At 35.1% G+C, this 16,365-nt stretch overlaps 1 protein-coding gene across 1 annotated transcript; it reads right to left on the bottom strand.

Annotated features, from left to right (window-relative positions):
• Positions 1–1,311: 1,311 nt before the first annotated feature.
• On the bottom strand, positions 1,312–10,856 carry LOC147282276 (uncharacterized). Its single transcript, XM_086247625.1, has 8 exons — positions 10,367–10,856; positions 9,124–9,492; positions 8,781–9,040; positions 5,396–5,537; positions 4,802–5,173; positions 4,561–4,692; positions 4,003–4,131; positions 1,312–3,891 (listed from the first exon to the last, which is right to left on the bottom strand). The coding sequence occupies exons 1-8, from the start codon at positions 10,490–10,492 to the stop codon at positions 1,576–1,578; spliced, it is 3,846 nt and encodes a 1,281-aa protein (XP_086103751.1). The 5' UTR covers positions 10,493–10,856; the 3' UTR covers positions 1,312–1,575.
• Between the last annotated feature and the right edge of the window lie 5,509 nt (positions 10,857–16,365).

Below are 16,365 nucleotides of genomic sequence, written 5' to 3' on the forward strand. Positions count from 1 at the left end.
AACCAATTTCGAGTTTAAGTCGAGCTCAAACTTACTAAATATTATTCAAGTAGAGTCAAAACACCTTGATACTTGGCTTAGCTCAACTTGTTCACCTGATGTTAACTGTTGCCAAATTTTCTTTCGAGCACTTAAGAGCACTTAAGAGTACATGCATTGGTTTTAGCTATAGCTATAGCTAAAAACAATATTTAGTTAAAACCACAAACTTGTATATTGATAAATACTATGGCTAAAACTCACCTATTTAATTTAAAAAATATATTTATGTATACTTTTATAAATTAAAATGTATAAATTAATATATTTTAATAATTATAGCATTGTAATTATTTTAATGAGATATTTAATATAAGTATAATATTTATTTAAATATTCTTATTTTAATACATAATAAAAGTTATAAATGATAAAATAAATACATAATAAAGGAAAACAACAATCAAGGAAATACACAATAAAAGAAAAACAACATAGAAAATAAATTAAGAAATCAAGGATCAAATGCATGGAAAATAAACATGGAAATCAAGGAAATACATAATGCATTCAATTTTCAAATGCCACCAATGGCACACTCTGATTGGTTGATGCATTTAAAACAAATAAAAAATGGGTTGGCTTCTTCATGGGCATGTGAAGCAACGGTCACAATGTGGAAAGGCAGGTCACATTTGACAAGATGGACCCAGCCGCAAGGAGTTCCCCCAATCAACCTGGGCCACCACTTCTCTTTCTCTCTCCGTATAGTTGTGGTGCACAATGCGGTCTAATCTTTTCTTGATTTTTGAGCTTACAATAACTAAATTTTAGCTATTACAATTTTTGCTTAGCTTATAACTAACAAATGCATAGAATTTTTGTGACTTTTAGTTAAATTTTAGCTTTAGCTATTGTTTATAGCTAACTAATGTACACGCTCTATTGGATGGCCAAGGAGCAATCCAGTTACCACTGCTCAAGAACTGAACTCCCATTGTTGAATTGAAGGGTAACTAAATTGTCAAGGGTAATTGGGATTGACAAATTGTTGCAGCCTAGTTTGAACTTTCAACTCAGCAAAATTTGATGCAACAATGCACAAGAATCAGTGAACATAATAATGAACAGTTGCAAAGTAGAATACAACCTAGATTCTCAAAAAGTTTGCACAAAAGAAATAATAAATAACTTCCTCATCACAAGCCCCATTATATAGTCATCAGCCGAGAAAATTCTATTAATTAACTGACAATGTTTTAGGAGGCTCAAAATCCCAAAACAATAAGTACAAAAGATGGAATTGTTTCGGCTCAAAATACCAAGAGAAAATTTCCAAACCAATAAATTCTTCATTAAGAGAAAAACCTGACCTCTACATAACCTTCAAACATCTCCCAACCTTTTTCTCTCTACAATAGGACAAAAAAAATGGGACAAATTGAATAACTAAAGAAAACTATAAGCTAAAAATTGGAATTTTTCAAAGGAAGATTATTGTGTACCAAATACCCAAGCACTTCAAACCTTCATTACCAAATAAGAAGATAGGGACTGAATTCCTGAACAGCCGCCTCACACCTTCTTACCACTACATCAGAAGAATGAAAACCTTATGCCATTACTTGCTGCAAATAGGTTGTATTCTTCAATAGTAGCCTCTTTCTTATTGCACGCATGATCATTCTCAATATGATCTGAACATTTTAAAGAAAAATCCCCAACAATCTCTTCTTTTGAAGGCATCGGATTTGAATTACATCCTGTTGAAAGAGCAACGGGCCCACCAAAATGGAATAAGGAAAAGCCACTGTTGTTTATATGCAATTTGCCAGTATTATCGTCTTGTGCTCCTTCTCCACTTGGTGGTGCTTGCATTGAATACGGGCCAGATGGATCCACACTCTCTGTATTAGCTTCATTAGGAGATTCCTGCACACCTGGCTGAGAATTCTGAGCATGCTCCTCTGCATTGATGACTGGCTGATAAATTGGAACCGGGCCAGGGGTAAACAGGGGAGTAGGTAGATGCTGCACAGGACTATACTGCATGCAGAAGCCTGAGTTTCCATTAATACCATATCCAAGAGGGCCAGCATATAAATAGTGGTTAGGAGGAAAGGACATTAATCCATTTCCTGGAGCAGCTGGCCATGAAACTGAATTTTGGTGATAGTAACCCATTGTTGAAGGAGCTTGAAACACAGGAAAGTGCACATTTTGGTTATGCATTGGAGGAAGCATGCCTTGATGCTGAGATCCCATGCTAACAGCAGGCAGTCCGTTATCAAAACTCTGAGCAATTTTTGTTGGTGCGTTCCCAAGAATGTTGCTCCCTGCTCCATTCATTGAAATACAATTCAATGTCCTGCTTTCCATAGACTCCACTCTCTTTGCATTCTGATTATTCTCCATACCAACTTCATGGCACTCTGGGAAACCATTTTGAATGCATAAAGAAGTTTCCTTTCCTCCTGATTGCTGGCTGGCATCTTCAGAATCTGACGTGGATGAAGATTCTTGATTTCCATGATTTGATGAGGTCGTATTGCTGTCTCCCTCACTTAGGCATGATGAGCAGTTATCAGAATTAGAAGAGCTGCCCAGAGTGGGATCAGAAGTCCCATTTAATTCAGAGTTAATGGACTTCAGTACAGAACTGACAGGGCATAGCTCAATCTCCACATAAGCAGCTTGCATTGAGTTGCAAGAATCCTGTGCTCCTGCATGGAGTCCATTCTGGCAGCGGACATCCATTATGCTGGACTTTCTTGATTCCTCCAAATTATTATTCTCATCAATTTCACAAGAATTTATACCAACTTCACCCGTACATATGTCACCAGATGACCTAATAATTTTATTACTAGGTTCTACAGCCTTGGAAGCAGATGACCTCAAGGTAACATCAGAGTCTGAGTTACTTCGAGGATACTTTTTCAGTGACTCCATGGGCTCCCAAATTTTCTTGGGGTGAAGCAAGTCTCTACCAGGATTGTCCCCTAAATTGACTTTGCTTTTGGGTCTTACACAACTATCACGCATGTGATCTATTTGATTATACCTGTTACCACGATAGAATTGCTTGGCGATATCTAATGCAGATTCTGACTTACTTGCAGTTTTGGTTTCCCAGCCCACTCTGACTGCAGAAACATGTGGCTCAACCTTTGCTCTATATTCAATGTTTTTGTTACAGCTGCAAGAATGGAAGTCATATCTATCACTCATCCTGTTGTTAGAACAGAGGATCTTCTCAGTAAACTTAGGACCACTGTACCGACCGATGGACTTTGGGCCATTCATTCTTAATTGCCTGTTTGATCCATTGATGCCCCTTGATGGAGTCTCAAAATTCTCACCATTACATCTCGACTCAGATCTATTAACCATAGAAGCACTATCTGAAACAGCAGCATACCGGCGTCGGTCAGACCACTTCAAAGATGCATCCAGTTGAGCTTCTCTCCTAAATTTCAATCTACGTCGGGAATATTTTGATTGCTCAACTGTAAAATCAGAGCCACCTTGTCCATTGGTAAGTTCGCCATCAGGACTATCATAACAGGGGTCTTCCATTTTTGAAATAATAAAACCATTTTGGAACTGTTCATCATGGATGTCAGGAGATCCAGGCCTAGATAGAATATTATCACCAGCTTCACTAATTGAATCCCTGCAGCTAATGGAACTATTAGGATCCTCATCAACAATTAGTGATGATTCTTCCTTTGAGACAACAGGAAGAGCAAGAACTTCATTTTCTTCAAAACATGTCTTGTCTTTGTCCTTTTCTTTCCCTTTCAATCTCTCCTTTCTTCGCAGTTTTTTCTCTCTTTCTTTCATCCTTCTCCTCTCTTTCCGTTCTTCTTCTTCACGCTTTTCTTTTTCTTCCTCTTCTAAAAGCTTCATCTGTGGGGGAAAATTACAAAGTCGTCAGAAGTGTTTCTCCTATAACTGAAAATGGCTCTCAATAGTTTTTCTTCCTAGTATCTTATCTTTAAATATAACAAGATTTAAGACCTGCTTTTCTAGAGTAATTATATCTTTGCAAGCAACATGAACTCGTTCTTCCAGCAGCTTTAGTGCAAGACAAACAAAGATGCTGTGTGCATTTTGGCGAGCTGTTCCTTCTCTAAATGCTTTTTCCACCTGAAAGAATAGCATTGACAATCAAACATGGAATATGTAATATTACAGTCACACAATGTGCATGCTGAGAAATATGCCAGCATTGCATAAGCACATAGTGAGTAGTTCTACGACATGGTGCCAACACATCTTTTGGATACAGCTTCCTTGAGAATTAATACAAAAGGTTTAAATAGTAAGGTTAACGCACTATTGTGATTGCATACCCTAGACACCATTATTAATGCCAGTTTGCGTTAACAAATTATATTTTGTCCCTCTTTACTTTTCACATTCCACCACATAGACTGACTTGTAAACCTAACAGAATATGGAATATGAAAAACCGCAACATATGATCACTGAAAAGGTAAACAACCAAGGAGCGGAATTTATGAAACGAACAAAGACAAACTTTAAGACTCAACAGCATCAGCAGATTGAACATGCCTGTTCCTTGAAGATAACAGTTGCAGCATCTAGAAGAAATTCTCGAGCAAGTTCAGGACTCTTCGCATGTTTTTGTGGACGGGAGCATTCTCCATCCAGCTCATTTCCATCCTTGTCCATGGAATCATCATCCTGAAAAAGACATTAAACGAAAATAACAGATTAGTTTAAACCTCCCAAGATAGAAGTTTTGATTGTCCCTGGAGAACGTACATAATAAGCCTTTCAAAATCTGAACTACCTCTTCTTCCTCTGCCTCTTCAGCATGCTCAAAAAACCTTCTGATACTTTCTCCTCTTGTGATTGTTACATAGCCGTCTCCAACTATAAGCCTGCAGTGAACACATTGTTGACCCTTCAACGCGTGAGCTTTTACAGAAAGCTCAGTGCAACGACCATCTAGTTTCCAAGCCCTTAGGGTGATAAAGCATGCACTTAAACCACCAAGATCGAGGCCATTGACCTTAACACTTCCATTCATGCCAACATTTTCAAATTCCAGAATATCTGATTTTCCTTCGCCTGTTCCAACTGCCCACTCAAAGTGATGGTATGTCCCAACAGTGTCAGCAAAAGTATGGCGCCAATCAGCTTGTACTGTGCCATCAGATACCTGCAGTAATGGCAAATAAAAATTGTGATTCCAGTCACATCATCGATACTTATTGTTAAAAAAAAAAAAAAAAAAAAAAAAAAAAAGCTGCAGATAAATGTGGTCCAGCTACCAAAATCTCTCATCTCATCAGTTTTCTCTTGGATGACTTAACTTATATAAAACAGCAATCACAACAGAAAGAGAGAAATTCAAAGTTCAAAGAAATATGTGGTGCCACACCTCATATTGAAAGGCAGTATCTGCAACACAAAACCAATTAGTGCAGCGAGGTTCCCTCCGCATGCGCTTCAGCTCCTTTAGCTCCTTGAACTCACGGATAACATTCCTTCTGCAATCTCTACAAAATCTCTTGCTATCAAACCTGTGACATGAACACCAAAATATTAAGCAAACCAAGATGATCTAAAATGCATTGGTATAAAACATGTGGCATGAATTAAGAGTAATTGATGAGGTCTTCAGATACAACTAGATGGTCTCACCCTAAGGGATTGGAAACTAGATGGTCACATTACATAAACTTTCCCTTGTTTTATATCTAACTCCTAATTAAGTTTTAGTTAGGACCAAATAACCTATAACTTCATGCTAGATATAAAACAAGGAAAAGTTTATGTAATGTGACAAACCACTGGTTGGTTGATCTCTCACATAGATTGCAATAAAACCAGGAATGAACAACTAGAACACAAAGTTGTAAAAACAAAATAACAAAATCATATGTCATAGTAATTAGTAATAGGGAAAACCCTTTTCGGAAACTCTTATCCATTAACTGTCGTGCCTTCAATTACAACAAATGTGATTCCAATTCTATTTTTTTATTTTTTATAGGAAACTAGGATGTTATAGAAAGCAAGAACAATGTACAAAAGGGGATGGACACGAGGTCCATCTGTATAGAGGCCACTAAAACTACACAAGCAAAGCCACACTCAGTGCAAACTAAACAAAACCAAACAAGCAAGCTACACTTAGTACAAAACTCCTGTCCAGTCAAGATGAATCACACTAAAGAGAACATCCCTAAAGTGCTTAGACAAAGAAGCCCACAAAGAGGCAAGAAATCTACTTTGGTCCCAAATAGAATCCAACTCCTCTTCCCTATCTTCAGAGATTTTTCCTATTGCTTTCGAGCCACACAACCCAAATAGAGGCCAGCACAGCATATCTCCATCCCCAAAAAGACCTCAATCTTCCTTGGAACGACCCACAACAAGCCAAAAGAAAGCAACAACCGACAAAATCTATGAGAGCAATGAGCAATACATAAGGATATGCTCGGCCAATTTACCTTGTACTTCACAAGAAAAAACCCCCAAACCCTCAAATAGACTAATGTGTTCTATTAGGACGGCCAGAACTGAAGGCAATATTACTAATAAGAGACAACAAGTGAAAAGAGAAAAAATTCTATACATTCCCTCTATCACTTAGATTCCTCCTAAAAGTTATATTCCAAGACAAGGCTCTAGAAGGTGATAATGAAGCTAACGAGGAGATGATTGCATTATACTTGGAGAAGATCTATAAATATAAGGAAACAAATATTGAAAAGCAGAATCACCTAGCTAAATATCTTCCTGATAAGGAATTAGTCCCATTCCCCACCACAAATTTTGATTTTTGACATAGTGTAGAAATACAGATGATACCAAGAGATGTATACCTAAAGGCACTAGCAAGTAACTGATTCCACAATTCAAGAATCCCGCTCGTTAGAATGAAAACCCATACTTACTCCTAATGATAGTACACCACAAGGAATCTTGTTCTTGAGTCAACCGCCACAACCATTTACCCAACCCTCTATTTCTTTTTATTAAGTTACCAATAGCTAACCCTCCCTTTTCTCTGAACAATAACCCAATTTATTAAATGATCATTTCTCCCCTCATTACCTCCCTCCCACAGGAAATCCACTCATTAGTTTCTCAAAAGAGACATGAAATATGTAGGGAGGTTACTAAGGACCAATTAAATCAAAACAAGTCACCCCTAGAAAAGCACCCCTTCTTCCACCCTTCCAATCTTCTACTCATTATATTGACACCAGATCCCAAAAAATTAGGGCACACCAAGTACCGCAAAGGGAAGGACCAAATTGTTCAAAGGCCACTTCCCTACCTCCCAACCCATCCCTTGCATAATAGGCCCCAAAATCCTATCACCAGCACTGACACCAATGACACACTGTTGGTCATATTAATCTTCAGGCCTGAGACTAACCCAAACAGATTCATAATATAAACTGAATTTCACCATCTCACCTGTCAATAAATATGATTTTAGTTTTTACATTCTTTCAATGCTCCTATTACACCTCTCCCTCCCCCAATGCCTTCAAATCACACATTCTAAATTTTTTTTCTTCCTTTTGTATCTATCCTTAATCATTGATAGAGTCAACATGTATAATGCAATTTTCTACCTACCCTTCAGTCCCCCTGGTTGAAGGTATCTTTGTTGTCCAAGCCTTTACAGTATAATAAATGGTGATTTAGGAATTCCAAGTATAATGCAATTTTCTATCTACCCTTCAGTCCCCCTGGTTGAAGGTATCTTTGTTGTCCATGCCTTTACAGTCTAATATACGGTGATTTAGCAATTCCAAGGCATTCTGCTTCTTGATGTTCTGTAAACATGATAAACAACTAGAAATAATCAAATAGGAACCACTTAGGGTTGTGGCTTCAAATCATACAGTACTTAAATTACCCAAAATATTGGTCAAGAATTTACTGGATACCACAGATAATATACAGGCTCTTGTGGTCCACCGTGATAATCTCATCTCTCCAGCCTATGGATGCCCTTCAAAAATCAAGGTCCAGGAAAATGCCAAGACAAGAGAAAAAAGAATCTAACAAGTAGCAGAGACTCTCTCTCTCTCTCTCTCTCTCTCTCTCTATATATATATATATATATATATTATGTAACTATATAGACATACATATATACACAAAAAAACAGACACAACACAAACACACATATACACATTATGAATTCAAGACAGACTGTTTTTAAACCAATGATGCCTTATCAATGCATCTGCATTAATTTTCACATTGACCAAGACTCTCAAATCCTTATATGTTTTGTAACGTTGATGATGTTTTCTTTTACTGAATAGAATATACAACAAATCAGGACAAAGTTTACTGCCTACAATCTAATTTAATCTGAAGCATGCATTTATCAACTCCTATGCCTACCATTATGTATCTTCTGCAGTCTTGCCCATTAGACAGATTGCTATTCAAATCACCTGCATATTTGTGGATATGAATTTCAAATACCCATTATTACTTAACTAACTGGGTGAGTGAACCCAAATGCAAACTAATTCAATCAAAATACTATGTGTCATGCCTACGTAAAACCCTTCAAGGGTGCACCAGCTACTATTGGACATCTGTTATACCAAACTAAGCCTTTTTTCTCTTCCCTGTCAGTATTACTAGGCTGAACACCCTCAATATCAGTATTAATCTTGCAGTTCCAATAACAACAAACTCGCTTCACTATCCATTACTAATCATAAGGTGCTTCCACTGTTTCATATTGAATAACATGCGGAAGGGAATAATAAATAGCTAAACACCTGTACATGAGCCTCTCAATAAAATCCTCTTCCTTCATCCTAAGAAGAGAGAGTCGAGTTTCTTCTCCAAGTGCTGACCAGAAATCCACCAATGTATCACAAGAAAGCCTAGCAGTGTGCAATGCACATGTTTCTCTTGTTCCATGTCCTCTGCCATAACTCGCCATTCCTTGGCTTATCCAACCCCGACCTCCCCCTCCGCAAGCATCAGGATAAAGCAATTCGCGTTCTCGTTCCCTTGCACGTGCACTGTCAAACACCTGATTAATGCAACACATCAGCTACTAGAATGAAAATGGATAATACAATGATCTCATGGAACAAAAAAACCATCAGAACTTACATTTTGAAGTCCCTTGAGAGACTTACAATACAAATAGCAATCCATGAGTGTCAACGACCCCTCACGTGTTATGGTCAGGCCACCCCAAGGATGGACAGATGGATCTGGGATTTCATCATGACACCCATTAGTAATACTTGATCCACCGTCCTTTTGATTTTTCGAAGCCCTTGATTTGTTGCAGGAAATCTGACCACCTGCTCCTTCCTGCTTCAAAGACTTCCCATACATGACAATCTGCAAAAAACCCTCAAGCAGTAACCCATTGCATCTAGAGCAGTACATGTTCTTACGAGCTTGCTCAAAAAGGGTTTGCTTGTCAATCCTCAGAAGCTTCTGGCGAGCTGGTGGGGACAGCTCATTCCAAAACTACATCAAACGTAAATAGCACGTTGTTAGAGATTAGTCACGCCATTCAATGAGTCGCAAATAAAAACGAAAAATTACAGGTTATTGTGCCATCTGTATATTGCAAAATGTTATCTAAGATTACTACAAGGAACTTTTTATTCAATCCCAACCATAGTCACTAAATTTATGAAAGGAACCAGAGCCTTAGGACAAGTAACTAGGAAAAGTATACCAAGATGAAACAAACACAATGTTTCTACCTGTTGCATGCCTGTGTGGAAGAAGAGACTACATGCGAGTGTATCTGTGAGTGCGTGAGTGTGTGTATGTTTAGGTTCCTTTGGCATGCGAGCATGTAAATATTACAATACACTAAGCAAGAAAGTTGCATTAGACTCAGTATAACCAGATGCTCCATTTTAACTAGCACCCCAGGAATAATCAAAATCGTAAGAGTTCTTTCTTTTCTAGATAATTTCTTAGTTTTTTGTAGAGTCATTACAGTAATGGTATAATCGTAAATGCAATTCAGAAACAAAATCCTGGTCAGAAACTATGATATAATAATGGTAGACATTACTCAATTATCAGCTCAAATACAGAATGCATTATAAGATGCTAACCGCAGTAAGTGAATATATATACATGCAAAGTGGATCTGATTAATAAACCACTGACATTCCAATCAAAACTGGACCTCCAATGAACAATCACACATTTACAAAACCTCAACAACACCTCCATCAGATTACTTGGAAGTACAAGATCCAATTCAAACTAAAAGTACCCATTAAAATTCACCAAAAGAACACAATACCAAAAAGTGATCCATATCAATCTCAACCCATTATAAAAGCGCATATAATGAATAAAATTCGAAACAATTGAGTACCTTCTGGAGCTGATTGTAGCTAACATCGTCGCGATGCTTGGACCAAAACCCGTTGGGCGAAGAGAGTGAGTAAATGGGCGACGACCCATTACTGAATTGGTCATTTCTCTGAGCTAAGCCGGGCATTTTTGGTTCAAGCTCTCATAGAATTCTCATTCACCCACCGTTCCCATCCCCAGCCCACGCGTTCAGGGTCCGATTTTGAACCAATCCGATCGGTAATCGGGCATTCAATCAAATCGGGTATTGAAAATCAGAATTAAATCGGGAAATAATTAATTTGGGAATTACAGATCGAGGAGTGGAAGGTTCTGGATCGAAATGAATACCTGTGGAGGAGAATCTGATTGGAATGGTGGGTTGGATTGAATTGGATTGGATTGGATTGGAGGGTGAGAACTGAGGAAGAGATTCTCACAGAGAGAGAGAGAGAGAGAGAGAGAGAGAGAGAGAGAGAGAGAGAGAGAGAGAGAGAGAGATGAGGACGTAAGGGGGTTTTGGTTGAGGACGATGAGATTTGGTGCTGCGTATATATTTGTAGAGAGAGAATGAGAGAGAAAGGAAGGCTTTGGTAATGTAATGGACTAATGTAATTTGTAGCCGCGGTTAAAACTAAAAACGAAAGCAGAGAGAGAGGGAGAGACAGATAATACTGTTACGTTTCAATTTCACATTTTTTACAGGGTAAAAATAATAATTAAAAGAGAAACAATTTTTTTTTTTGGACAACAAATTTATTTATTTAACTTTATTTCTTTTTGGTCTTGAGCAAATTTGCTAAGATTTTGGACAACAATTAAAAGAATATATTTGATTCATTCAAAATTAATTATCAATAATAATACCAATAAATATATATATAAGAAATGTTTAAGAGCAAACCAAAATTGAGAAATTTTTAGCCATCTTATTGTGATTAAAGAAATATGTGTAAATAGTATTTTCAGTTAAACACTCAAATCATCGTGACAACATATGACTACATAATTTATGATTTGGGCGATCTTTTGTAATAATAGACCGAACTTAAAAATAAATGGTTTGGATCATAATAATACATTGTGTGATTAACTTAAAAGATAATTTGTGTCATATTAAGTTATATATTGATTTGTTGATTTGTCTTTGATGGGAGATCCCACTATAGATCCCTTATTTACCCATAAATGATGAATCTCACATTAAAAGGGTCTTATATGTACTGTATATATATATGGAGTCTCCATTTGTTAAGATGGATCATTTTGTATAAGAAGCAAAAGTGATTGCACTGTTGGGGCACCAAGCAATGTGGTCCAACGATCCAATTGTCTTATTATTAAAAATCTCACCTAAGAATCGTTCATGTAAAAAAAGAAAAAATCAACAAAAGCATAACTCTTTTGATTATTTGATTACCATCATGATTAGTTTATTAGAATAATTAATTAAATTGTAATTTGGTTATTTTTTGTAAAGATAATAATTAAATTGAGACATAAAAAATAGACGATACAAATTATTGGTTGCATTGAGAGTTGTGCTCACATGTGATCCATTTTCTTCTTAACAAAATGGACTTTTCTTTATAAATAGTTTTTAAATAGGGGATTTAGTATGTATGAACCTTCAAACTACATGAGTTGCATGAGTTTTTGGGCTCAAAGAGATAGAAAGGGGGGATAAAAGAGAGCGAAAGAGAAAGATATAGAAGAGAGGAGAGGAGAGCGAGGGGAGGGAGTGAGGGGAAATGCTGATGTGGGGTGGGATCTTTGACAATCTGAGAGGGGACAGTGATAGGGGTGGGCCCGGTTGAGGTTGGGTTGTGGATTTAGGGTTTTGGGATATTTTGTTTTTTATTTTTTTCGTTTGTTAAGTCTTTTAAAGATAGAGTTGGGAAAAAAAAAATTAGAGGGGATTAACTCAACAAAATAGGTGGGTGTATTTAAAATTTATGAGGATTTTATCGTTTTGGTCCTTTTCAACTGCCCAATCATATTGCCAAAAGCCCAGCGATGCAACTCAAAAATTGGGAGCACCACTTTAAATGGATTTTCAACGTTTTATATATAAATTCTATTCTTACCCACCATAATAGATTTATATACCTCATATTTCAACAATTTCAAATTTGCCTTTATATACAATATTAACTGAATTAATTAAAGTAAAAAAATAAAGGAAAACAGAAGTCCACCACCCGATCCCATCAGCCACTTTTCCCTTTCCTCTCCTCCTCTTCTCCTCTTTTCCAAATTTGTGCACAAAGTTACAAGAAATAACTTGTAAGTCATACATGACACATGGCAAATAGGTCATTAGCTCCTACACTTTCTTTGTATGTTTAATTATCCAATAATAACAAAATTAATAATTAAATACTAAATTTTCCAACACTATATGCATTCTCATGATTTTTTTTTTTTTTTTAATTTGACTATTCTTATTTTTGGATTGGAGCTTTAAATAATTTTTTATATCACTTAGGCCTATCACAATATATAGGGGTCTATAACATTTCCGGGCTTAAGGCGGTTGCTCACTTAACTCTCCTCAAGGTTGTGTTTGACATAAATATAGATTGTCAATTAAAATAATTAATTAGCTGAAATCTTTTCTAAATTAGTAAATTAGGAAAACCCCCTTCAAACTCATATTTCTTAAATTAAAATTATATAATTCATATTGATAGTTAGGTCCATTGACTTTAGGTACCAAATTATAATGTTTTTTCATTTAAACTACCAAAATATTTATGTCATTTCACTTTAAGTACTAACTTTAAAAAATATGGTTATATCGAGCTGTGACTGTCTAACAGTCATAACTTTTTTATTGATTTGTTATTTTTTCAATATTTGTAAGGCTTAAACTTTAATGTTTAGTTTTTGGATTATAGGACTTTATCCTCCAAACTTAAATTAAAAGTATGAAACCCTTAAAAATTTTGATTTTTTATAAATTTTAAACAGTCACAACTGTGACTGTTTGACAATTACAACTGTAACTGTTCGACAATCACAACTGTATAACAAACTGATTTGTGACTTAATCCAAAATGTTTTACTCTAGGTTAGTACCTAAATTAAAAAAAAATTTGTGTCTTGCTGCTTTACTGAAAAATTATTGATATTTGGTATTTAATCGTAATTTTTTATTGATAGTTTAACAACATAATATGTTAGATATCTAGCACGAGAAAATTACCCTCTATATAAAATGTTCATAGTCTTAAAATATGCACTATTCGAACGCTATAAAATGTTACTTTTTTTTTTTTTAATGTACATATTCAATACTTAAGGGTTAGAGTTTATTCTTGAGTTAAATTATAAACCCAAGAGATAAATTATAAACCCTAAGACCTAAGTTGCGATCAACAGATTATACACCTTAAAATAATGAACCCTATTATGGATTGAGTTTAAAAACCTATTGTGCATTCAAATGCCAAACAATGTTTGTCCTTGCGCTGATACTTAAAATTCTCCATTATTATACATAAAGTAAATCCTATTGCCACTAAATTAGCATCCTACAAGAATCATCCCAATATTTTATTTTTTTTCCGACAATGAGATATTTATGAATTAATTACACACCACAATAAGGCACATATTATTGGAAACTAATTAAATAAGAAAGTAAAATAAAAAAATAAAAGTTATAGTAATGATTCAGTGTTGTTGTCCCTTATGGAGATGGTGTTGACATCAATCCCCACGGTTAATTAGGATGGGGCATAGTGTGGTCATTTGTTGAAACATGAGGTTGAAATTAAGTAGAAGGTATTGTGAGTTATCAAATTGGCGTGTTCAGTGATCTTATACATGGTCTAGACTCTAGAGATATGGATGAATTAATGCAAAAGACAAAAGTCTTTTTTTTTTTTTGGCCAATACCAAAGACAAAAGTCTTGATGGGACTAAAACTACAAGAGTCAAAAGACCATTAGTACCTAAATTATTTTTTGTCAAGTAACATATGGATGTACTCCTCTTTTCAAATGAAATTCAAACAAATTTCACAGCAACCCATGGAGTTATATAGTATATACCAATGGGGCCAATCCAATGCATGCAGGAGAGGCCATGAAAATGATTCTTTTTTATTTTTTGTCATTTATTCCCTTGAGTAAATTACTCAATTATTTTAAATGGTTTCATGCCAGATCATGTGCTATTATTCACTTGGTTTAAACTCAATTATTCTCTTGTGATAGTAAAATGAAATTGAGTACTATTCATTAATGGTTTAATGCTAGTTAATGGGTTATTGATTTCAGTACTTGTAAATTCAATTCAACCATACTTATACATCGTCCTGTATAGTTGCCCAAAATTTGTCCCTCATTTAAAACTTTTGTTAAGAGTATGCTAACCTGTGATTTTGGCACTTAACAATCGTGTAAACTTTTATTAATGTCAAATTACTTTTGATTTATTTCCTATTGGTATTCAAAACCCCGACAACGAAGGTTTTTGGATCCTAAGGAATATGTATAATCTCTTATTCTTACTTTTAACTTTACAATATGTAGGTTAAAGTTGAAACTTTTGGAGTTGGGGGGTAAATAGAATTTCTCTAATAACTACTGTATACGTGGGGAAAATAAAATTTTCTTTGGTATTCTAATGAACATATTTCATTCCCATCAATTTCAAACACTCGAAAGAAAATGTTGCATTCCATCGTTACAGAAGGGTTTAAAAGGGTTGCATTTCAAACTCTTTGATCAAAATTTTTGAAGTTTTACTCCTTACTGATGACCTCTTTTTTTTTTTTTTTTTAAAGGGTTTTTTAATATCAATTTAAACCCATTTTTAATGTTATCACAATATTGAATTACTTTTCTTTTATAGGTTTTGGCTCAGTGAACCTAATACTTTGCATTCTCATACTGCTCTTATGTTTTCAAATGGTAACTTTTAATTTTAAATTAATAAATATTATATTTTAAGCAATTGCTAAAAATTATGATTATGACTATTAAATTCTTTCCATTTTAGTTTTTAGTTTTTAATTTTTAATTTTAAAAGTTGCATTATGGTTATATATCATCATTTTTCAAAGGCATGCACCTACATAATTATATATCTTCTCCAAAACTTCTTCTTAAGGTGTTTAAGTGTGCATGATAATTGCGTATTTATATGTTCATAATTGCTAACGATGGAAGTTTTTTTTTTGAATTTGATGCAGGTGTGTCATAAATTTACAACAATAAAAACAAACAAAATTAGGAGTAATAAATGCCTGAAATTAGAGATTTTTAATTTATTTTCATTATTTATAATAAAAAAGCACAAAATGGACATACAAAAATAAGAAATGTGATTAAATCAAAAGAGAAAAACCTTAAAATCCAATATTTTAATGATAAAATGAGGCAATATCAAAGAATCCCTTGTTTGGTTTGGCCAGGATAATAAAACCTCTTATTGTAGGCCTTATATATGTAAAAGCCACTTGGGCATGGGTAGGCAAGAAATCAGTTCTTCATAATTAATTGGTCCAACCCATGGGTTTCAGGACTCGTTATTTTCTCTCTCTGACAAGTGACAGCCACATGTATCTCACCAAAGAAACAAAGGGTTTGTCTAAATTCACATAACTGGTTGTTGTGAACTTATATTTGTTCATATATCTCTAATATTGTGGTATATATCTCTCTTCTTTACAATAATGCTAGAAACACTCTTAACTTCGAGTTACCAAACTTATTGATACATGATACAAACTAATTTTCTACTTGTAAGTTAAGATAATAGTTGATGTCTCCAGTACTACTCAACTAGAATATAACTGGGTTGCCCGGTTTAATAAAAGTTTCACAATTCCATCTACCAAATCATGTAAACATCTCACACCGGGCACTGAATAAAGATACATGACAATGCAGAGCATTTCCTTGTGACAGTGTCTTTTGATTCAGTGGAGCAAAATGAGAACAGGTTACAAAGAAGAAAGATGCGTTACAAAGCACACAAGACAAGTTTGCAGTGGTGGAATATGTTCAC

Source organism: Dryas octopetala, chromosome 6 (genome assembly GCF_963921425.1).
Source record: "Dryas octopetala chromosome 6, drDryOcto1.1, whole genome shotgun sequence".
Taxonomy (NCBI): Eukaryota; Viridiplantae; Streptophyta; class Magnoliopsida; order Rosales; family Rosaceae; genus Dryas; species Dryas octopetala.

Excerpts from the sequence above, each read along its gene's own strand:
- LOC147282276 (XM_086247625.1), bottom strand. The coding sequence starts at position 10,492 with ATGCCCGGCTTAGCTCAGAGAAATGACCAATTCAGTAATGGGTCGTCG. Across the intron at positions 4,132-4,560 it reads CTGTTATCTTCAAGGAACAG|GTGGAAAAAGCATTTAGAGA; the intron begins GCATGTTCAATC and ends CTATTCTTTCAG. Across the intron at positions 3,892-4,002 it reads TAATTACTCTAGAAAAGCAG|ATGAAGCTTTTAGAAGAGGA; the intron begins GTCTTAAATCTT and ends TTTCCCCCACAG.